Source organism: Brachyistius frenatus, unplaced genomic scaffold, assembly GCF_029030835.1.
Source record: "Brachyistius frenatus isolate BFR_SWC_R1_liver_20210118 unplaced genomic scaffold, ASM2903083v1 Contig_91, whole genome shotgun sequence".
Taxonomy (NCBI): Eukaryota; Metazoa; Chordata; class Actinopteri; family Embiotocidae; genus Brachyistius; species Brachyistius frenatus.
Window position 1 is genome coordinate 1,001,045 of NW_027210690.1, and position 23,312 is coordinate 1,024,356.

General features: G+C 44.0%; 4 protein-coding genes across 6 annotated transcripts; 3 read left to right on the forward strand and 1 right to left on the reverse strand.

The window, feature by feature from the left end:
• Positions 1-396: 396 nt before the first annotated feature.
• Positions 397-6,495, forward strand: LOC138627783 (fibrinogen C domain-containing protein 1-like). The gene is made up of 6 exons (XM_069710359.1): positions 397-954; positions 1,953-2,187; positions 2,899-3,033; positions 4,057-4,273; positions 5,048-5,243; positions 6,349-6,495. The coding sequence occupies exons 1-6, from the start codon at positions 397-399 to the stop codon at positions 6,493-6,495; spliced, it is 1,488 nt and encodes a 495-aa protein (XP_069566460.1).
• A 389-nt stretch (positions 6,496-6,884) lies between these two features.
• ndufb9 (NADH:ubiquinone oxidoreductase subunit B9) lies at positions 6,885-8,922 on the reverse strand. Its single transcript, XM_069710389.1, has 4 exons — positions 8,785-8,922; positions 7,952-8,144; positions 7,568-7,681; positions 6,885-7,091 (listed from the first exon to the last, which is right to left on the reverse strand). Exons 1-4 carry the CDS (start codon positions 8,871-8,873, stop codon positions 6,960-6,962), a joined length of 528 nt encoding a protein of 175 aa, XP_069566490.1. The 5' UTR covers positions 8,874-8,922; the 3' UTR covers positions 6,885-6,959.
• Positions 8,923-9,187: 265 nt separating this feature from the next.
• Positions 9,188-13,791, forward strand: tatdn1 (TatD DNase domain containing 1). 2 transcript variants are annotated; one of them, XM_069710322.1, is made up of 12 exons: positions 9,188-9,288; positions 9,823-9,888; positions 9,993-10,042; positions 10,166-10,229; positions 10,306-10,449; positions 11,365-11,407; positions 11,735-11,820; positions 11,913-11,953; positions 12,274-12,350; positions 13,014-13,084; positions 13,345-13,471; positions 13,585-13,791. In XM_069710322.1, exons 1-12 carry the CDS (start codon positions 9,210-9,212, stop codon positions 13,685-13,687), a joined length of 951 nt encoding a protein of 316 aa, XP_069566423.1. In that variant the 5' UTR covers positions 9,188-9,209; the 3' UTR covers positions 13,688-13,791. The 2 variants fall into 2 exon arrangements, with proteins under 2 accessions (XP_069566423.1, XP_069566425.1); XM_069710324.1 differs by having other exon boundaries at positions 13,589-13,791.
• A 1,157-nt stretch (positions 13,792-14,948) lies between these two features.
• Positions 14,949-22,300, forward strand: rnf139 (ring finger protein 139). Of its 2 annotated transcripts, XM_069710335.1 has the most exons (6): positions 14,949-15,488; positions 17,467-18,110; positions 18,254-18,401; positions 18,477-18,583; positions 18,686-18,937; positions 19,662-22,300. In XM_069710335.1, the coding sequence occupies exons 1-6, from the start codon at positions 15,326-15,328 to the stop codon at positions 20,454-20,456; spliced, it is 2,109 nt and encodes a 702-aa protein (XP_069566436.1). In that variant the 5' UTR covers positions 14,949-15,325; the 3' UTR covers positions 20,457-22,300. The 2 variants fall into 2 exon arrangements, with proteins under 2 accessions (XP_069566436.1, XP_069566435.1); XM_069710334.1 differs by having other exon boundaries at positions 18,254-18,583.
• The last annotated feature ends 1,012 nt before the right edge of the window (positions 22,301-23,312 follow it).

Sequence of the window (23,312 nt, forward strand, 5' to 3'; positions counted from 1 at the left end):
GGTGCGCCCTCTAGTGGAGCCGTCGGATGTGCAGAAAGCTGGCAATGTGAGGAATAACGTAGATCTCCAGCCTGTCACGCTCCTCACCGAACTCGAGTACGTTTTTAAGTCCGGGGTTCAGATGAGGTGTACACGGGCGCTTTTCACTTTTTGAAACATAAAAAGATAAATCATCACGTCAACCGATTTCAACCCTGTTTTTTGGGGCTGAAGCTAAACAAGACGAGTTCGTCGTGAAATGTCATGAACGTCAATGTTTTGTTTCAGGTCTCCGGCGGTTCTTCGCCCCCCTGAGTCGAGGTCCACATCGAATGCTTAACTTTGCGTTGCTATGACGTCGGACCCCGACGCTGATCCCGACAGTCGAGGAGGAGGCCGAGGTGTTGAATGTTCAGGATGAAGTGGCAGTCCGTGTTTCTGACTTTGGTCTTCGTGGCCGGCTGGTGTGACCTCTCGACCTCCGACGAACACACGGACGTCGGACACGACGAGGACGTTCACCCCAACAGCCTCACGGAAGCGAACGGAGACGTGCCGGACGCGAACTCGGAAACCAACTGGGACGAAGCCGACGTGAACAAGGACAACTACGAGGACGCCGACTGGCATCCCCCGACCTCCCTGCTGGAGACGCACCCGGACCTGAACCCGGACGCCCCGCCGGTGGAGCGCGGCGCCGACCAAACCTCCAACCGAACCGCCGGCGGTTCGTGCGGCGAGTTCAGCAGCCACCTGGCGTCCAACGGCGAGTGCCGGCTGGTGGCGACGCTGCCCCCGGTGGGAACCTCGCAGAAACGCTGCCCGGACTTGTTCCGCTGCACGGACGACATCTCCTACTGGCTCCACGAGAACGGCGACAGGAAGGAGCAGCTGGAGGAGCTGAGGGAGACGATGTCGGAGCTGCAGGAGGAGCTGAGGAACCACCGGCATCGGGTCAAAGGCCTCGAGGCGCAGGTGGGTCGGCCGTTTATCTTCCAATGCGCCGCGATTTGGGAAAATGATTACTTCGGCGTGAATCTGCCCCGTTTACCTCCACTCAGCCCTGAAAAAGGAAAGTGATGTCACAGAAATAAAAAAAACTAGACTATTAACTTCTTCTTTTCCAATCACAGTGTAATGTTTCTACTTGCTGACTCAGCACGTCGGCCGGGTCAAAGGGGAACAAACGGGAAACGGGAACATCTGAATTTGTCTAACATTCGGGGTTCGAGGCTGCTGATCGGTGGAAAACTTTATTCATGCAGATAAAAAGCACAACAACCTCCTCTCCCGATCTCTCTCTGTTTATCTCTGCCTCTGTTTATCTCTCTATCTTGACACCCACTAAGTCCTCCTTAACCCTGAATGCTAACAGGATTAGCCGCAGGCCTTTGAGCCGGGGTCCTGCATTGTTTTGTAACCCGAATAACAGCTCGCTTTTATCAAATTATCAGTTCAGCGTAACCGTTTTCTGTCAGCTTTTTTTTTTTTTTTTTAAGAAAAAAACCCAAATTTATCTTAAAGGTTGTATACCGAGCAGCAGCAGCCATGTTAGCCTTCTTCTTTTTTTATTGATTTGCTGTGCATGAGCCAACTTTATAGTGCCTCTTTAATACTGAATTAATTATTATTATTATTTATTAAATTATTTGGGTGTATTTATGGTTTGGTTTTACTTTTTCCAAAAAAAAAAATCTATCTGTAATTTTTTTCTTATTGTGAACCTGTTTTTTTTCCTAACTTTTCTAAATTTCTATGCTGCTGTGACAACTAAATTTCCCAACTGTTGGATTAACAAAGTCTAAATGTAGAAGTTGTTTGTTTTGGGTGCTAAAAAAAACAAAAAAACAACACACTTTATTTCCAAATGCATTTACTTATTGTTTTAATTTGTACAATTTCAGCCTTTTCTTCAGCAGAAGAACGAGCACGAGCTTCACCGCCTCCTTTTTCTCGTCCCGTTCGTCTCTCAGGCGGAAGAAGGCGTCGGATTAAACTCCACCTTCCTCCAGCGGTTGCGCTCTCTGGAGCTGCGTCACGCCGAGGCCGCCACGCTGCTCCACGTGCACGCGGCGCTGCTGCACGAGCTGCAGGCGCAGCTCCGCAACCTGTCGGCCGTCGCGCAGCGGTTGAGCCGCGACGCCGGCTGCGCGGTCAACGTCGTCAGAGCGACGCCGCCGCTCGGCCTGCGAGACACGCTGCCTCCAGGTACTCACGCAACGGGCCCGGTGGTGAGTTGCAGAGCTGCACGACGCGTTTGCAAAGTTTCACCGAACGATTTCAAAGAAAGCTTAAAAAAAAAAAAAACGTTGCATTCACGCCGACAAAAACAAACACTTTAATGCTCTGAAATGTGTAGTTTTTCTTCCCTGCCACGGGGGAGCGGGTGGTTGCCATGCCGACTGCAGGGATGTCCATTAGAGCTGCTGGCTGTTAATTGAACATATGTGCATGTCTGTAGGTGAAATTGTGTCTAATTCGAGATAAAACTCCACATTTTAGAGCGTCGTTTTATTGTCTGAGAAATGCTGGAAATTTGCGGAAAAAAAACCATTTGTGAGAAATAAACGTTCTGTGAGCATAAAATAGATTGTTTGCTTCAACGGGTGAAAAAATGGGAGCCAAACCTAAAGTGTTATACTTTTGTCGAGCGTATTTTATTACACGAAGCTGATAATGCTGCTAAATGTTGGTGAAAGTTAAGATGGCAGCTCAGATGTAGTTTCTTGGTGTCACAAGCTGTTCGCTGATGTTTGCGTTGTTTTCTGTATTCGTGTTGTTTTTACGTCACAGTGTTGGAGATCAAAAGGCCGGATGAGTCAACATGAAAACCTTTGTCTCTGTCTGTCTGTCTGTCTGTCTGTCTGTCTGTCTGTCTGTCTGTCTGTCTGTCTGTCTGTCTGTCTGTCTCTCCCTCAGGCGGACAGCACCTGTCCTTCTGTCCGTCAGACTGTGCGACTCTGTATCACAATGGTGTCCGTCGCTCTGGCGTTTACACCATCGTGATGTCGCCCGGCGCCTCCCTGCCCGTCTACTGCGACATGGAGACCGAGGGTGATATATATATATATAAATATATATATATAAATGTCACTATAAAAACACTTTAATGCATCTTTCAGCTTATTGTTTTGGTTTTTATTCTTCGCGCAAACCAATAACACTGCAAAGCGTGAAATAGACACGCCGGTCCACATCCACCAAAACGTGAGATAGACACATTTTGAAAGCGTGAAACATACACGCATTTAAATGTATGTCCAAGCGTGAAAGGTACGCTACAGGGAAACGTGTAACTTTCACGCCGAGACGGCACCAAAGCGTGTCTATTTCACGTTTTTCTGCGATATCCGGGTTGACATGTGATAACTTTTGTTTGAGTCTCATCGCTCTCATTAGTGGTTTTTATTTCATGACTGGCTGATTTTAAAAACATTAAAATACAGATTGATTCTTGTGATATTAAAGTTGATTGTGTTGATTTCAACTGAACATTTGTTATTAAATTAATCAACACTCACGACATGAGACGATTTATTAGTAGACAGATCTGTTCGTAGTTGTTTCGATCGACGTGTCGATATTCTAACGTTACATATTTTGTGTGTGTGTGTACGTGTGTGTACGTGTGTGTGTATGTGTGTGTGTACGTGTGTGTGTACGTGTGTGTGTACATGTGTGTGTACGTGCGTGTGTACGTGTGTGTGTGTACATTTGTGTGTACATGTGTGTACATGTGTGTGTACATGTGTGTGTACGTGTCTGTACATGTGTGTGTACGTGTGTGTGTGTACATGTGTGTGTGTACATGTGTGTGTGTACGTGTGTGTGTGTACATGTGTGTGTACATGTGTGTGTGTACGTGTGTGTGTGTACATGTGTGTACATGTGTGTGTACATGTGTGTGTGTACGTGTCTGTACATGTGTGTGTACGTGTGTGTGTACATGTGTGTGTGTGTGTGTGTACGTGTGTGTGTACATGTGTGTGTACATGTGTGTGTGTGTACGTGTCTGTACATGTGTGTGTACGTGTGTGTGTGTACGTGTGTGTGTGTACATGTGTGTGTGTGCACCAGGCGGGGGCTGGACGGTGTTCCAGCGGCGGCACGACGGCTCGGTCAGTTTCAACCGAGGCTGGTCTCAGTACCGCGACGGCTTCGGCGAGCCGCGGGGAGAACACTGGCTGGGCAACCAACAGCTCCACCTGCTGTCCAACCAGGGACACTACAGCCTCCGCATCGACCTGCAGGACTGGAGCCACGTCCACCGACACGCCCTGTACCACACCTTCAGGTAGACGCACAGACCGGGGATATTTTTTTGTTTTCCAAAAACAAGCGTATGCAGCTAACTGGCCGATATTTAACAGGAGGACCTCGTCAGTTCTTTATCTGCCCTTTAATCTGCTTTGTTACAGATGGAGGTGCTCGTTTTGTTCATTTTTAAATTAGAACAAAACGAGCAAGATGGCAGATCGTATTTTTTTTTTTTTTTTTTTGCCTATAAGCTGTTTGCATCATATTTAAAATGTTTATTTCCAATTTCAGTGGAGTTTTATTCAGACAGATGAACAGCATGTGAAAATATTTACAGAAGTTCATACTTATAAATCCGACTATTTTGTCGAAATCTTTTTTTTCTAACTTCATCCCTGAAGCCTTATTTCTGGGGAAAGTGACATAAAATTATTTTAAATTGTTTAACAACAAATGAACCTTTCAGTTGTTTGTCCAGGTTTTTTTTTTATTTCCATAATTAGTGTCCGTACAAGGATTCGTGGTGCACTGAGGGAAAGATTCTCCTGTTGATTCTCCAGACAGTTGTTGTAATATTAAAGTTGGCTGTAATCACATTAATTCGAGTTTACAGCCAATTCTCAAAGCTGTTAATCAGGATTAACCACGAGGCATTTCAACCTGAAAAAAATCTGAAGTTTGTTGGCTAGAAAATGAGAAGCTGCTCGAAATCCGACTGTTTCATAAAGAATTTATTAAAAAAAAAAAAAAAATTAAAAAAGAAGATAAAACCATCCCTGAGCGTTGCGGTTTGTTTCTCGTGCTGCTGCAGGGTAGAAGACGAGGAGAACCGGTACCGCCTCCACGTGTCCGGCTTCAGCGGGACGGTGGAGGACTCGTTCAGCTGGTATCACGACCGGCAGAGTTTCAGCACGCCGGACACGGGAAACATCTGCGCCGAGATCAGCCACGCCGGCTGGTGGTTCCACCAGTGTTACTACGCCAACCTCAACGGGGTCTACTACAAGGTAGAACCGACCCCACGGGACCGCGGAGAATTTAAGACGTCCAACTAGCTTTTAAAGAACACGTTTGAGGGCGCCCCCTAGGGGTGTAGTTGCACCACATTTGTTAGTATACGAATCCAAAACTCTTTTCATCTTATTCAATTTGGACCAAAACATTTTTTCATAATTATTAACGAGGAGGTTCCGTAAAATTATTTGACACCTTTTTTGTCACTCTGAGTAAAAATTATTTGCAATTATGAGAAAAAATATATATAATTAAATGCGGACATGGGCGGAGCCTATACCAGCAGATGCAGCCATATTGAGGTTAACGCGTGGACATACGGCATTTGAATGTGTGACCTACGGTTCAGGCGTTACTCAACAAAACACGTTGCGCTTTTGTTATAGCGCCCCCTAATGGCTGACAGGTGTCAAATCTGTTTGGAAAAAGAGTTTTTTCGGGTCTCGCTATCTTCCATTGAAATTTCACCTTTGCACGGCCTGCAGTTTAGGCTCCCCAACCATTTATTTATACAGAAGAAGAATAACAACAACAATAATATTATTAGTAAACATGTTTGCACAAACAATAGGGTTCCACCACTGTTGGTGATTGGACCCCTAATAATAATAATATTAGTAATAATAATAATAGGAGGGAAGGACGGAGGGCAATGTGTTCATGTTTTATTTTTGGGAAGGCGGTTATTTTGTTTTTGCTTTAACCAATCAGAGGCAAGTATTTAAATAATCCCTCATTCATTAGAAAAGAAGATTCAAGAAGACCTGTTTTTGGGGGCGTGTCTGTTTGATTGACAGGCCTGTGGCGCAGTCAGGTTACAGCTATCGGTGGGCGGGGCGTCATATTTTCAGGTTTCCAATCAGATCCGAGTCAGATCCACCGCTCGCTGGCTCCCTCCCCCTCACCCCCCCAGGTCGTCCAAATATGGTCACCGCTTCCTGCTCCAAGAAACAAGATGGCGACGGCTTAAATACCGAAGTCGAGGCTTCAGAAAGACAATTAAATTATTTTGATCTCCTTTCAAGTTTTAGGTAGTGCTAGCCACGCATTTATTTCCATTATGTGTCGTAACATGTCGATACCGTGTGTTTCCACCAGGGGGGGCGCTACTCTCTGAAAGCTCAGAACCTCCTGGGGCCGGACGGCGTCGTCTGGTTCTCCTGGAAGGACTCGGACTTCTACTCGCTGAAGTCGGTCACCATGATGGTGCGGCCGCACAACTTCAGGCCGCGCCTGTCGCCATAGCGACGGATGCCTCTACGAGTAAACACCCCACACTTCCTTCATTATCCTCTGAAGGAAGGACTCGTGGAATAGTTTTAAAGCGTCCTACAGAGCAAACGTCCCCGAGATCAAGAAAATATTATGTATTAATCCGCTGCTGAAAATAGTCCCCAACAAATACCTCATTTTCCTCCTGTGTTGAATCACTTTTCATTAAAACCACAGTGAAAATCTGTTTTAAAGAAATTACAGAGCCTTTTTTTTAATAAAAAATATATTTTTGAATCATTTAAAAATATCAAAATAAGCCAAATATAATAACTTATTCTACTTTTCAGATAATTCACTTCTAAAGACTAAACAAATCTCCGTGGAAAACACAAACTATTCTAAATGAAATCAAAAATGTGTTTGTTTTCATCATACATTTATTTATTTATTTACTGGAAGAGGTGTTGTACAGGGGGTGGGGGAAAGGGGGTTGTTTATGTGGGGCGCTCCCGGGGCCGGGTGACGTACTGCCACCACAGAGGGGGGAGGGCGCCCTCCTTGCGGGCCGGAGGAAGGGCTTCGTTCCTGGGGCCTCCGGCCGGAGTCTCAGCCTCCAGCTGGGCGACCTGGAAGCAGAAAAAAAAAAATGTAATACCGAAAAAACAGGGAGGAGAGATCAGGTGTGATTTATTTATTTATAATCAAAGATGTTCCTGTGATACTAACCATTTTTCCATCTTAAAATAAACTTGTTGTTTCTCTCAAGAAGCTTAATGTGATATATATATATATATATATATATTTTTATAATTTCTGGATAAAACACGTAATTTTTCTTCCAAATATTCACTCCTTGGTCAGGAGGAAGAAATCTGCATGTCTGTTGATCTCGGAGGTGTTTTACAGATTGGGACACATGAAGTCCAACAACTTAACTCTGGTGCCACCTGGTGGATACGACTGGTATCACCTAGTATTTACACGTGCCAGCAGTTATCGTAGATGTTTTTATCCACTTAATTTGTGAATAACCTCGTTAGTTCTTCTTTTTTTTCATTTGTGTATAGAAATACTTGTTAGCGGCGTGTGCAGCGTTGCCCACCTCGCTCTCCCAGCTCTGCATCCTCAGTTTCTTCCACTGCTCCCTCTTGGAGAAGTAGTCGGGGTACATGGCCTTCTCCGAGGGGTGCCAGTGGTCCAGCAGCCACTCGGGGACCTGCGGGAGCGAGCAGCGGTTTTTTTAACATCACGTTTATGAACTCGCTTTGATTTATTTAAAAAAAAAATTCCCTCCACGATTTATTCAAAACAGGCCACGAGGTAAAAAACAACAACAACAACAAAGTATGAATGTTCTGCTGATTTCTTACAGTTCAGGCATCTCTGAGGCGCCGACAATTTCCATTTTATGTTTTAAAATGGTGCAAAAAACAAAACACACACAAAACAACAACAACAACAACAACCTCCAGCCGGTCGGCCTCACCTTGTAGCACTCGTATCTCTCGTAGGAGGTCCCTCCGGGGGAGTCGGGGAAGATGTAGGGCTGCGGGTGCTGGTTGGTCCAGAACTCCTCCTCTCCGGCCTTCAGCATCATGGTGGCCTTCACCATGTCCTTCTCCGCCTTGTTCTCGTCGAAGCGAGCTCGCATCATGCAGGCGTAGAAACGGTATTTGTCTCTGTGGAAGAAGAAATAGAAAGGGGGGAGGTGTGTGTGTGTGTGGGGGGGGTTATTATGATATATAAACTTTTACACCCCAATGTGATGCTCTAGGTGAGTTTCCTCAACATTTATGAGACGATGAGTTCAAACTTGATCTCTTCGACCTTTCACTTTCTGTCCTGATACTTCTGCATCAGAATTAATTTATGTATTCAAACCATCTATATTCATCTATGTATTACTTTCACTTGTATTATTTGTTGTTCTACTTGTCCTATTGTTTTCACCCGGCTCCCTTTTCTTTTGAGTACTTGTCTACATTTTTTTTTTTTGTAAATTTCCATCTTGTTCAATAAAGTTAAAATTAAAAAAAAAGGTAAACACCCGCCGAGTAGACCCAGTTAGGGTCAAACAAACTCCTTCTAACAACGAAATGGTTGCAGCTTGTAGATGACAGAGTTATATTGTCCTGTTCCAGAGACGCTGATGAACTATTTTAAATCACATTTTTATCATTTTGAACTGCAGGACGCGGACGAATGACCTGGCTAGCAGTTAGCTTAGCTGTTAGCCTCGCGGCATCAGAGCGCACTGCGGCTGCGCGTTGTTATTCCATTATTACACGCAGCTTTCAAAGCCCGAGGAGCTCCTCGTACCTGAATATGCACCACGACTCCAGGTGTCTCAGCGACTTCTTGTAGAGCCGCAGCACCTTCTGCTGGTGAGTGAGGTAAGCGGAGGCCATTGCTCCGCTCCGTCCGCTGTCACCTTCTCGCCGAGCGGCGCGGTGGATTCTGGGACGTCGGGACCGTAAAGTCGGGACACAATGCGCACACGTGTTTCCGGTCTTCCTGGTTTCATCTCTATTTAGAAGCGTTGAAATTATATTAAAAAACAAATACAAATTACATTTAAAGATGTTTTGTGTTTTTGGGGGTCAAATGAAAAAAAAAAAAAATCCCAAAAGCTGTATGTTATAAAAACGTGATTCCCGTGTGCTCCAGTCATTACGGTACCGTGTCATTACGGTACCGTGCACGGTCCCGTGTCATTACGGTACCGTGCACGGTCCCGTGTCATCATGGGACCGGTGACAGCTGCACGCGTGGTTCTTTTCCGAGGCAGAACTCTTTCAACCATGGCGCAGCGCAGATTTATCGGTAGGACGATTTTATTTCATTGTCAAAAATAAAGCACAAAAAACCAGATGTTAGAAAGACACGAAGCGTCACGGGCTGCTGCTGTGACGTCAACACGTCATGTTGAGTTAGCACGGGAGCTAAAGTTAGCCCAGTTAAAAAACAAAAGGACAACACATCAGTCAGACATCTGCTTTATTTTCTTTATTTACACAACTTAGGAGCTGCAGGTAATATCTGGGTTTACTATTTATCCCCCCAAAAAATGAGCCAAACATCTGCAGTTTCCACTTCCTCAATGTTTTATACTTTTTATTTGTTATTTATTAATAATTTTAAAATGTTATTTAGAGCCACAAAACGATTTGACAACATCACATTTGAGTTTTTGATGTTTTTTTTTTACTATTCCTTAATGTGTTATAAACAATCATGTAGTTGAAATAATACAGTAATGACAATAATAAATAGCTTTGTTCATTCGGTGCTGCCTGATGAAAAACACATGTTGGTCGATATTGCTGTAAAACGAGTATTGCTGCTCTTCCTGTGCAGACATCGGCGTGAACCTGACGGATCCCGTGTTCAGAGGAGTCAGCAGAGGGAAGCAGAAACACATGGGTGAGTCGCCTCCTCCTCCTCCTCCTCCTCCTCCTGTTACTTTGACTTATGGGATGTCGACGCGAAGCCCCTCCGAGTGAACGTTGTTCTTCTCCTCCTGACAGACGACTTCGACCGGATCGTCGACAGAGCTCTCGCGGTCGGCGTCGAGAAGGTGATGGTGATGTTTTACGCGTATTGTAAAAGCCGCCTCGCGGCTGCAGACTCTCTGATTTAATAACGAGCATTTGAATTAAAAAGGTGATGTTGCTTTTTTTTTTTCTTCTTCTTATTCCAGTTCATGATCACGGGAGGAAACCTCGAAGACAGCGAGGAGGCGGTCAAACTCGCCGAGACCAGAGGTAACTTTTAGGATTCATACAGCAGAGCTGTAGTTTCATCAGAAAACCTACCCGACGCTGCCCTCGTCCTTTACAGGTGAGTTCTACTGCACGGTCGGCTGCCATCCGACCCGCTGCTCCGAGTTCGAGAAGGTCGAGGACTCTCGGTACTTGTCGGGGTTGATGGAGCTGGCGGCGGCACACAGAGGGAAGGTGGTGGCCATCGGAGAGTGTGGACTCGGTGTGTAGGCGCAACATGTCTGCTTTTTTTACCTGTCCAGTGATAGACTTATGAATATGAGCGTTTCCTGTTGAACGCGTTAACGTGACCGCTGGTAACGTGGACGTTTGGGGTTTCACCAGGAAACCTGAAACTGGAGCAGAGAAACATCAGATTTCGGGGAACAGATAAATCTTCAACAAGTGTTCCTGAGCCCGTGCAGTGATTTCCACTACAGAATCAGAGCTTGTGTCAAACTCTCTGGAAATGGTCAACGGAGAACCTCGAAACGCTTCAGAAAGTCTACGGCGATGAAGCGACGAGACGGGCGAGGTGTTTCAAAAGGGGCGGAGCTTCACCGTCCAAAGACCGAAGAAGAAGAGGGCGCGTCAGGTTCAGGAGACACCAGCTGGGTTTTCTTTGATGTCGGCGGTGGTGGTGTCACCGTGAAATTCGTCCCCACAGAGTCAGACTGTCGACACCGAGTTCTACCGGGAACCTTCTGGGGCGTCGGAGGGGAAAAACATTCGCTGCAAAACCACCTGAACTGTGTCGCCATGGCAACAGGGTTCTCAATCATTAAAAACAGCCACGATTCTGTTAGTGGAAATCACTGCATGGGCTCAGGAACACTTGGCTGTAAGGAGGCTTGTTGAAGATTTTTTTTTTTTTTCAAAATCGGATGTTTCTCTGCTCCAGTTTCAGGTTTCGCGGTTGAAATCCCAAACGTTCACGTTACCAGCGGTGACGTGAACGTGAGGAACTCAGCTGCTGCTGTCGACACTTGAAATTCTTCCTCACGAAGGTCGTTGTTTCCTGAAAACTGAAAATAAGTTATTTATGGCAGATTTTTTTTCCCTGTGGATTCTTCTTGACCCTCTGGTTCATATAAAAAGATGTTTTTTATTCAAATGATGTCTTTTCTCTTCATTCTAGACTTCGACAGGTTGGAATTTTGCCCAAAAGAGACTCAACTCAAGTGAGTTTGTTCGTCTTCATGAAATCTTCCAAACAACAGCAACTTATTATTCGTTGCTGTTTGCCGAAACAAGTTTAAAGAACATCCATGTCGGTATCCTGGTTGTGGTCGGATGTTTGCAGTATTTTGGTCGATGTGTTGCACATCGTATTTAATTTATGAAGATATAAAACAGAGATAATATGTCAGAGAATCTGGAACCAGTAAAATAAATGTCGTTTTTTTTAAATATTTTTGCGATTGGCTCATTTTCAAGAACCATAAAAGTAACTTTAATCCTTAATTCTGAATATTATGGCTTTATTTGTTCTTTGCGGTCTGTCGCAGATACTTTGAGAAGCAGTTCGATCTAGCAGAGGAGACCAAGCTGCCCATGTTCCTCCACTGCAGAAACTCCCATCAGGAGTTCATCGGTAGGTTAAAAAAAGAAAAAAAAGAAACCTGGTGTGGTTCATAAATGGGATTTTTATACGAAGCAATTTTTACTCTGTTTTTGTTTCGACAGACATCATGAAGAGAAACCGAGACCGATGTGCTGGAGGAGTGGTGAGGACATTTGTCTGATGGAAAATATATGAAAAAAAAAGATTTTACACCTACGTTTTTGGTTTTCCGAGATGCATTGCATTGTGGGATCTTTGCAAACACGTGATGCACTGATGATGGTGACAAAGTGTACCGTTGTTTTGCTGCTGCAGTTTGAAAAAAAAAAAAATTCAATCAAGAGAATGAGAATTTAAAAAAGAAAAAAGTCCTATTGTGAAAAATTGCTGTGACATTTGAAAATCCAGCGAGTAAACAAATTAACGAACACTCCGGGAAAAGAGACGGAAAGTCAGCCGAGTGCTTTCACTGTTCTCTTCCAGGTTCACTCCTTCGATGGGACGGCAGAAGACGCCGCGGCCCTCATTGACCTGGACCTCCACATCGGAATAAACGGATGGTGAGAGGGTGGATCGCCACTTCATGTGCAAATGAATCACGTAGTTCACGTAAATAAACAAGTAAATGAGCACGTGAACACGAAGCAGCAGGTGTTTAACACGATGAAACATCTCCGTCTGTCAGAAAATGTATTTCACGTTTGTAAATGTCTGAACGCTCGAGTTTGTAATTTACAACCTGCACCGTCAGGACTCCGATTATTGAATTATTCCAGCGTGGCTGAGAGGGTTGGGCTCTGCGCCGCGGTGGATCGGTGAACTGTACGAGGGGGGGGCCATATAATAACAACAATATATACTCCTATTTTAGTCTACCAGTCAAGTCCAGACAAATTATTGGCTTGGATCTTTTGAATCAATTTATTGGTTCACGGATTCAAAAAAAAAGAATTCATATTAATAATGTGAAAAGATTTTTTGCCATCAAATAATCTTAAAGACTTAAATTTAGCTCTTTAAAAAAGCAGATGTGTGCATCTGTTTTCACTTAATAGTAAACCACTTAATCCATCTAACACAATTAAACTAGCTCATTTAAGGGATATTGTTTCCCTGTTGGAATAATGGGAGGTTTTCTATTTTAATCTCTTTATATTACAGTCACAGTCTTAAACATCTTCTTCTTTTTTTTTTTTTTTTACAACAATACTTCAACTTTTCAGTTCCTTGAAAACGGAGGCCAATATTGAAGCTATGAAGTCGATCCCCGCTGAGCGGCTCATGATAGAAACAGGTGAGTTACACAGTTTATTGGAAGGTGTTTGACCAAAAATTAGACTCTGAGTGAACGTTAGTGTGAAAATACATAAAACCAAAATTTTCTTGATATTCCACTTTTTGTATACCATCAGATATATTTGTTCTACTCGCCCTTGGAAAGCGGGTTTTGTGATTTATTTGTGATTTGTGCAATATTTCATACACTTTTTTCCGTTAATGCGGTTATTAAGCTACTTCTATTTATGCATTAATACCTTCCTCACTCCTTCCCAGATGCTCCGTGGTGCGGCGTGAAAAACACTCACGCAGGCTCCAAATACGTCAAAACCACGTTTCCCACGAAGAAGAAATGGGAGGCGGGACACTGCCTGAAGGACCGCAACGAGCCCTGTCACATCGTGTGAGTAGCTTCGGGGACTTTAAACCTCAAATCCATCGTTTTTAAATCCTCTAAAAACATTTTTTTATTCTTTTATAGTGAATAAATATGAGTTTGCTGTTTGTGACTTCCAGACAGGTTCTGGAGGTGATGGCGGCAGCGAGGGGGGAGGACCCGCTGGAGCTGGCCGACACAATCTACAACAACACCGTCAAAGTCTTCTTCGGCTCCAGCTGATGACACTCGACACTCGACCGATGTGCTCTTAATTTTGTGAATGTGTGTGTGACTGTCTGAATGATAAATCATAATTTGTAAAAGTTAAATAAAATAAAAACTAAACATTTTCTGGCCCTTTTTTTTTAATTTTTTTTTTTTTACTGTTGGCCACAATTAAGACTTCGACTTTCGACTTTATTAATTCCACAGTGAAGAAATGTAGTCGTCACACATAGAAACACAGTTAGGGGAAAAAAAAGTGCACACAATAAGAAAAAATTACAAATACGTATATAATAATATAAGATGTTTTTAGAAAAAGTAAGATCAATGAATAAATACACACAAACCATATACACAAAAAAATGTATAAAATACAGTTTGGGATGAATAGAAGGTGTCAGGTGCAGTGAAATGAAAGGTGATAATACATCTAGTGATAATACAAAAAGGAATATATTAGCTATCTTGCAAATAAATGATTAAAGATAAACATGAATTACATGTTAGTCAACCTGAATGTGATTCTGGGAACATTTAGTCGTGGGGATTGTTTTGGTGGGTGTGCTTTAAAAATCAAAACATTCCAATATTAATTCAAGTTATATTAAATAACTAAAATATACGAGTTTTAGTTTCTGGACTTTTTTTTTTTTTTTTTTAGCTTTAAAACATTTGTTAGAAAAGTAATCAAATGTAATAAGTTACATTACTTTGATCAAGTAACTCAACTCATGACATTACCTAATACTTTTTTAACAGGGTAACCAGTAATCTGAAACCTATTAAATTTCAAAACTAACCTTCACACTGGATATAGTTCATGTATTTTTGCCAAAACAAGACGTTGTTATGTGACATTTTTAAGAATGACAATGATGAAAAGTAAACAGAGATATTTTAAAAAATGCAAAACTTTTTTTTATTTGAAAATGTTCTCAGAAAGGCTATGGTAATATTTAATTGTAGTATTTTTAATATTTGTGGGGTTTTTTTCCCCTAATTTTTTTACAGTTTAGCGTCACGTGGCGTCGGAAACAGCCGAGCAACTTCTGAGGTCTCAAGACGTTAATTCACATTTTTAAAAACAATAATGATGAAAAGTAAAGAGAGACATTTTTTTTTTTTAAATTTTTTTTTTTTTTAATCTTAAAATATTCTCAGAAATTTTATGGTACTATTTAATTGTAGTATTTCTATTTTTTCCCCTAATTTTTTACAGTTTAGCTGCCACGCCCACTGACGCTGGAAGTGACGTCACGTCGCGTCGGAAACAGCCTAGCAACTTCTGTGGTCTCTCCCCACAAAAAGCAGGAAGAAATGTCGATCGAGAAGAAATCTCTCCGTATTTGTTCCGTGACAGCAGACGTGCGCGGGATCTGAAGGGGGGAGGGGGAGGGGGGAACCCTAACGTTTTCACGGCTGGCGGCCGGTAACGGTCACGGAGCGGAAGCGGCAACTCCACATTTAAAGAAGAAGAAGAAGAAGAAGAAGCAACAGGAGGCAGAACATGGCGGACGGCAGGTCGCCAGCTGGCAGGTGAACGTCAGGGCGAAGCGACGCCGACGACGGAAAGCGGCCGACTCGCAACGCCTTTGGCCGCGTTACATGGATAGCCGGGGCTCGCCGGGACTGTAACCCGCCCCGTGAAGCCGCATGGCGTCCACCCAGGCCCGGATAGGCCAGCAGGCCTTGGCGGTGCTGGATGTGGCGCTGCGAGTTCCCTGTATCTTTATTATCGACGCCATTTTTAACTCTTACTACGACCCCGGCTCGGGGTGGGCCGGCGCGACGGGGAAGGTGCTGGTCCGAGTCACGGGTGAGCTCCTTGTTTTGTTGTTTTTTAAAGTACAGGAGCCTTTTTATGGTCGACAAACACACGGGCGGCTAAAGGGGGGGGCGGGGGGGGACGGGGGGCTGGAGCTGGGCTGGCCGTGACGTCAGCCTACGTCACCTGTCACGACCCGACCAAAGCCGATTATCCACCCGTGACGGTGTGACTGCAGGTCGATTTTGTCTGCTTAACGAGCTCACCTGTGCTGGCTGACGCTGTGTGACGTCAGGCCTTTGATCGCAGGTGTCCTGGAAGGAGCCGTGGCGCACATTTAGCAGCCCGTCGAGTCTGCCTGTCAAAAAAACAACTTTTAATCTGCTCTGACTTCGTCCACACAGGTCACATCCGGTCTGACGAGCTCAGTGCTGCGGTTAATAACTGCTGAACTTCCGGTTGCGTTAAAGGAGAGCGGACTTACAGCTGCAACTTCATTTTTGCCCCTTTTAATGCTGTAAAAAGGGACATTTCACTGTTTTCTTTTCTCATGCAGACCACAAAGAGGCTTCAGACACTGTACAGATTCATAACACTGTTATTCTATCTGTGAACAACCAAATAAATGAGACATTTCACTGCAGAACGCAGCTTTGTGTGACTAGTGCTGCACATGGAGGATAAAAGCAGTGAAACGGCCCTTTAACTTAACGTCTGGTCACGTAAGGAAACTGGAACTTTTTTTTTTTTGCACCTTTGAATGCTTTTGCAGCATCTTCACAAATAAAATAAAGGTTTCTAATATCAGAAAGTGTTCCAGTCAGTAAAAGCTTCATCTAAAATGTCAAAAAGGCTTTCAGAGCATTAAAAGCTGCAAAAACGTAACTTAACTTTCGTCTTAAGTGGCCGACTCGGCAGCTTAACTCCACGACGTTAACCGAGTCCGCTACCGGAACAAAGATCAATCCACTCGTCACCTCCCAACAACGATCTTCTTGACGTCTCGTCTTTATAAAAGTACCGTTTTGGACGATCTGGCGTCAAAAAGTAAAAATTTAGCGCCACTGCAAGAAAAAAAAAAAAAAATCCTTTTATTTTGAAAATCATATCGACTTTTAAGACAAATTATGACGAATGTTAGTGAAGTTTTCACCCGATTTTAAATGCTTCGGCTTAATTTGCATCTTCTGCAACACTTTTATATTTTTCAAACCGGCCTGTCGTAAAAACCAACCAGCAGATTTACGCAACTCTTTTTCTTTTTTTTTTTTACAGTTTGTTGATCTTTGAACGGCTCCGTCTTCCTCTCAAAAGATGCTCACGATTTAGTGTTTTATGTTTTACTATCGGCACAAAAAGCCGACGCGGCGATTCGTTTTCAAAATGAAAACCACAAATTCAAACGACCTTCTGGTCAATGACCTCGTTATAAAGTTAAAGGTCATGAAGTAACTCCAGTGACTTCAAATTCAATTAAAATGGCCCTGAATTACATCATCTTCTAACATCTGTATTGTTTTGTTTTGTTTACACAGTAAAGATCTTACGTTCATGTTTTTGTCATTTTGTGTGCAAAACCTGAAGCTGCTCAAATTAAAATATGAACGTTAAAAAAAGAAGTCTCGGTGTAAAAGTTGTTGATGTTTTGTTAAAGCCTGCAAGAAAAAAAAACCAACCAAAAAAGTGCAATATAACTTTTTTTTTATGCTGCGTTGCCGCGGCGATAGCGCTGCAGTAAAGCGGCCAATCAGTTGTGTCGTGTTGGTGTTTGGTGTTTTCTTTAAACGGCAGCTCAAAGCTTTTATTATGTGGATTGTGACGGGCCGTTCCTTTCACAATAAGAGCCCAGATGATGAATTCATCCGTATTTACTCTCATGGAAGGTCTTTTTTTTTTTTCCTCTCTGTCTCTAAAACCGGAAACATGAACTGTTTGTTGTTTTTGTTCTCAAACTTTACAAGTTATATTCTGTTGATTTTAAGGCGTTAAGAAATCTTAACTTCCGCTCCTTTCCCCGACCGTCCCGAAGGCGTCCTGGTCTCCAGCGTGGTGCTGCTGCTCTCCCAGAAAGCCCTGTTCAAGTTCTACACGCTGTTCTTCGCCGTGCTGCTCGGCGCGGCGGCGGTCCTCGTCAACTACTACGCCGCCTCCCACATCGACTTCTACAGCGCCTACTACAAGGCGGCGCTGGGCTTCCGGCTGCTTCCGCGCAACGGGCCGACGCTGTGGCTCGGCATGGCCGCCGTGCAGCTGGTGTTCGGCGTCGGCTACGTCTTCCTGCTCGACCTGCGCTCGGCGTTCGCCGCGCTGGTGGTGCTGGACGTCATGGTGCCGCTGTGGGGGCTGATGATCGAGCTGCCGGCCGACGTGCGGCAGCTGGTGGCCGTGCTCTCGGGCCTGGCGCTGGCGCTGAACACGGCCGCCTGCCTGGCGGCGCGGCTGAAGTGGTTCTACTACTCGTGCCGCTACGTCTACCTGCTGGTGCGCCACATGTACCGCATCTACGGGCTGCAGCTGCTGCTGGAGGACACCTGGAAGAGGATCCGCTTCCCCGACGTGCTGCGCGTCTTCTGGCTGACGCGCGTCACCGCCCAGGCGCTGATCCTGGTGTACGTGGTGCGGGCGGTGAGGAGGGAGAGCGGCGGGGCGGGGGACGGGGCGGCGGACGCTCAGGTGATCGCCGACTTCTGTTCCTTCGAAACAATCTCAGATGTTAAAACGTCTTCAAATGTCAAAGTATAGATCGATAAGTTCAGAGGCTGGAGCAGGACGAAGATGAGTAACTGCTCCTCCTCCTCCTCCTCCTCCTCCTCCAGGGCTACCTGCTGAGCTGGGACGTGTTCTGGGATCTCACCAGTAACTTGATCATCTCCGGCTGCGACTCCACGCTGACGGTTCTGGGGATGAGCGCCGTCATCTCCTCCGTGGCTCACTACCTCGGCCTCAGCATCCTGGCCTTCATAGGTGTGTGTCTGTCTGTCCGTCCGTCCGTCCGTCCGTCCGTGTGTGTGTCCCCCCTGACTTGTCTTGCTGTCTCAGGTTCGACGGAGGAGGAGGACAAGCGTCTGGGCTTCGTGGCTCCGGTTCTGTTCTTCATCTTGGCCCTGCAGACGGGTCTGAGCAGCCTGGACCCCGAGGAGCGGCTGGTAGGAGACGACGGATCTGATGTGGGATAATAATTCTCTGTGGGGTCTTTTTTTTTTTTCTTTCTTTTTCTTAACGTTCGCTTTTCACTTTCTCTAAAAAAGGTGCGTCTGAGCCGGAACATGTGCCTCCTGCTGACGGCCATCCTGCACTTCATCCACGGCATGACCGACCCGGTGCTCATGTCGCTCAGCGCCTCCCACGTGTCCTCCGTCCGCCGCCACGTCCCCGTGCTGCTGGTGTCGCTGGCGCTCTTCGTGCTGCCCGTGGCGCTCAGCTACGCCCTCTGGCACCACTACGCCCTCAACACCTGGCTGTTCGCCGTCACCGCCTTCTGCGTGGAGCTCTGCCTCAAGGTCAGAAGAAAGCTAACGAGCAGCGAAGCAGCAGTGATTTTATCCATGAACCTCCAACTAGAGCTTTTTCCACCGTTTTAAAGAGCTTTTTTTGTTTTGTTATTTTTTTTTTTAAAGTCCGTTATATAAAATATACTTTTCATACTTTAGTAACAGTTAGAATCACTGAACTTTTTTTTTTTCTTGTGTGCTTTAGCAGATTTATTTATTTATTTATTCTTACTAATGCTGAAATTAGCCCGCAGACCTTCAGAAGAACGGCTGGTTTGTACTTTCTCGAACTTCCTCAAGATCCCAAACATTAAAAGTTTTAGCTGCAGGACTCTTTTATAAAAGTGTTCGTAGCGTCCGGGTCTGAAAAAATGAGGCCTTAAAGCTGCAATCCCAGCGAGTGCCACTAGAGGTCGGCTCCAAAAAGCCTCCGGCTCCATAGACTCCCATTCAACTTCTCTCATCAAATCCAAAGTGAATAAAATGTGTCCATCAGTTATCTCGGTGTTGTTAGCTAAAGTCACTCCTTCTTATTAGTTTTCTGGAGGTCCATCTGAAAATAATCCCTCATTCATTAGAAAAGAAGATTCAAGAAGACCTGTTTTTGGGGGCGTGTCTGTTTGATTGACAGGCCTGTGGTGCAGTCAGGTTACAGCTATCGGTGGGCGGGACGTAATATCGTCAGGTTTCCAATCAGATCAGTCATATCTCTCTCCCCCCCTCCTCCCCCCAGGTGGTGGTCTCCCTGACGGTCTACGGCCTCTTCATGGCCGACGGCCTCTCCAGCGTGCTGTGGGAGAAGCTGGACGACTACGTCTACTACGTGCGCTCCACCGGCAACATCATCGAGTTCCTGTTCGGCGTCATCATGTTCGGCAACGGCGCCTACACCATGATGTTCGAGTCGGGCAGCAAGATCCGCGCCTGCATGATGTGCCTGCACGCCTACTTCAACATCTACCTGCAGGCCAAGAACGGCTGGAAGACGTTCATCAACCGCCGCACGGCCGTCAAGAAGATCAACTCGCTGCCGGAGGTGCGCGGCGAGCAGCTGGCCGACATCGAGGACGTGTGCGCCATCTGCTACCAGGAGTTCGCCACGGCGGCGCGCATCACGCCGTGCCACCACTACTTCCACGCGCTGTGCCTGAGGAAGTGGCTCTACATCCAGGACACGTGTCCCATGTGCCACCAGAGGGTTTACGTGGAGGAGGAGAGCCGCGACCGAGGCGCCTTCTCCAACAACAACGGAGGCTACGCGGCGCCGCAGGACGACGACGCGGCCGGCCCGCCGGGCGACGAGCAGCCGGACGGCGAGCCGCCCGCCGCTCCTCCTCCTCCGCCTCCTCCGGCGGGTGGAGCGGCAGCAGGAGGAGGAGGAGCGGCGGCGGTGGAGGAGCCGGACAACGAGCTGCTGGAGGACAACGACAGCATCGAGTACGACGAGGACGAGTGGGGGACGCAGAACGGGAGCACGCCGGTAGAAGAAGATTACATCAACGACGACACGGACTCCACCGAGGACTGATCCGCAGAAACAAATAAAAAAATATACATTTATTATATCTTTATTATATTTAAGTTAAAAGAGAATTTAAAAAAAAAAAAGCATCTTAATTTGTTCTTGGGAAAAAAACAACAAAGTCAGGGATGTCATTCTCTTCTTTCCTCTTAAAGTTTCTTTTTCAGTTAGATTTTTTTTTTTTTTTTAACTCAAGGGCTCGTTGGAAGAGAAACTGCTGCTCTCAGTGTGTGTGTGTGTGTGTGTGTGTGTGTGTGTGTGTGTGTGTGTGTGTGTGTGTGTGTGTGTGTGTGTGTGTTCGCGCGCCTGCCGACATGTAATGTGCTAAAGACTTTTACGTCTTAAAGATGCGGTTCGTGGGGGAAATGTTTTTTTTTTTTTTTTTTTATCGACGACAAAACACATCGAAAGCTTCGCTCGATCTGCGAGTTCAAAGTTTCTCCTTAAAACCTTAATGTCACTTTTTTTTCTTTCTTTCTTTACTTCTCGATGATTTCAAACGTTCGATTGCTCGACTCGCAGATCGATCGAATATACAAACCAGACGTGTGTGTGTGTGTGTGTGTGTGTGTGTGTGTGTGTGTGTGTGTGTGTGTGTGTGTGTGTGTGTGTGTGTGTGTGTGTGTGTGTGTCCGAGTGAAGGCGGGCAGAGCGAAGCAGTTCTTATCAAACCAGAGAGGTGTGTCTAATTAAAAAAAAAAAACTAAAGTGACTTGCTACTGTAATCGCTGATATAAATTGTCAGTACTTTACTACTGGTCCCTTGTGTGACCTCGCTCGCATTCGTGTACGTTATTGTACATAATAATGACAAAAAAACAAACACGTGCACACGTCCTCCCTTAAAGGTGATTTTATTGCTACTTTATCTCTCCACGGGGGGGAAAAAAAAAAATCAGTATTTAGTTTTGTTTTAAATTCTTGTTTTGTAAGGGTGTGGAGGCAGGCGACATTTTAAAGAGCTCTCTTCCAAAAAAACAATGAAATAAATAATGTAATGGGGCGTAATGACGCAGTTAAAATGTCATAAAAACACAGTATAGAAAAAGGTGCCGGTCGTTTTGGGATCTATGTCGGTTATTAAGTCCTTTTTTTGTTTTCACTTCGTTAAATGAGAGCACCTCTTTTTTTTTTTTTTGAATCACTGGTACAAACAAACAGGAGCTTTTTACTCTACAAACTACGATGACGACTGCACTTTTTTAGTTGTTGTTTTGTTTTTTTCCTCGAAGGCTCAAACTGTCTCTTTAGTCTCAGGGTCCCCTGCTAGCAGGGCTTGGAAAGAGTTGCGTTCCATAAGGTTTTAAAATAATTTTAAAATAATATGACCAACCTACTGAGAAAGCATTTTTCTGACAACCTGGTAAAGATAATCGTTGAAGTTTTTTTGTTTGTTTGTTTCCCCGAGATCCAAAAAAATGGTTTTAACATCTGGCAACCAAAATCGCGACAATTGTGAATTTGTATTAAAAATAAATAACAACAACAACAACTTCCAAGCACAACTCCAGCGAGTATTACGATGTTTAGACTTCCACAGCCTGAACGGTTTTATTTTTATTTTATTATATTTTTTAGAGGGTTTGTGGACAAACTGCTGCTCATTACTGTTGTAATTCCCGGTCGCAGAGAGAAAGTATAAATCCGTCAAGTTTTCTTACTGATAACGAGAAAAGCGTCTGATCGGATTAGAAAGCTGTGTTTTTTTTGGACATCAGCTATGAAGGACTTTTGATTTTTAGTTTGATTGTTTCCGGAAAAAAAAAGCTTTTTCGAAAAGGTAAAAGCTGTTCATTTTTGCCTTTTGTTTTAAAAAGAGAATTATGTAAATAAAATCATCTTTGATAATGCGTTTGGACTCAGTCTTGAATAACTACACCTTTTTTAAATGTGTTTACCCAAGTACTTAATAAACACACTTCATATTCAGTCTGTGCAGTATGAAAGTGTTGACATCATTAGACCAGTAGAGGGTGCTGCTTCACCACCTTGTGAAAAGTACATATTGTTTTCAGTCACTAAAAATAAATCAAAGTTTATGTACTATAATGCATTTTTATAGAGCGCTTCATCCAGCTGTATGTTAATTCATTTCTTTGAACAATTCATTAACAAAATCCTGATTTTGATGTTGAATTTTTTTCTTACAAAAGTGCCCTGAATTTCAAAGTAAAAGCTCCTTAAAACTTTCTTTTGAAGTTTTAATAAAAAAAAGCATCGGTTAACCAAACCAAACTGTTAATTTATTAATTGAAATAACAATCAGCAGATTAATCCACTATTAAAATAATCAATATACACGTTCATGCCTGAGTAGTAATAATCTAATGATATACAATATTTAATTAATCACAAGTGCCATTTTTCTGCTTTCACTTTTTGTATTTTAAGTGCATTTTTTTTTTTTGCAGGACTTTTTACTTGTAATGGAGTATTTTTTTTTACATCGTAGTACTTTTCATTGGTGTAAGAAATATTTGCATTTTTGTTTTACTTAAGTAAAAGTGCCAATAGAGCAATGTGTAAATACTCCATTACAAGTATAAGTCCTGTATGAAAATGGAAATAATATTATACAATATACAATCTGTATAATGTAAGACGTCAGAAAACAAGCAGGCTGGTTCAATCTACTGGTTCAATCTTTAGCCATATTTTTGTATTTCAAAAGTTTTATTATGTCATCCATTATGTCATATTTTCATCATAAAAGTATAAAGAAAATAAAAAGAAAATGGATGTAGTGGAGTTAAAAGTATATAATATTTCTCTCGGAAATATGCAATAATATCAGATGGAAATATTCAAGTAAAGTATCTCAAGTACAATAACATTAAATTAAAAAGTAAATTAGCTATTTTC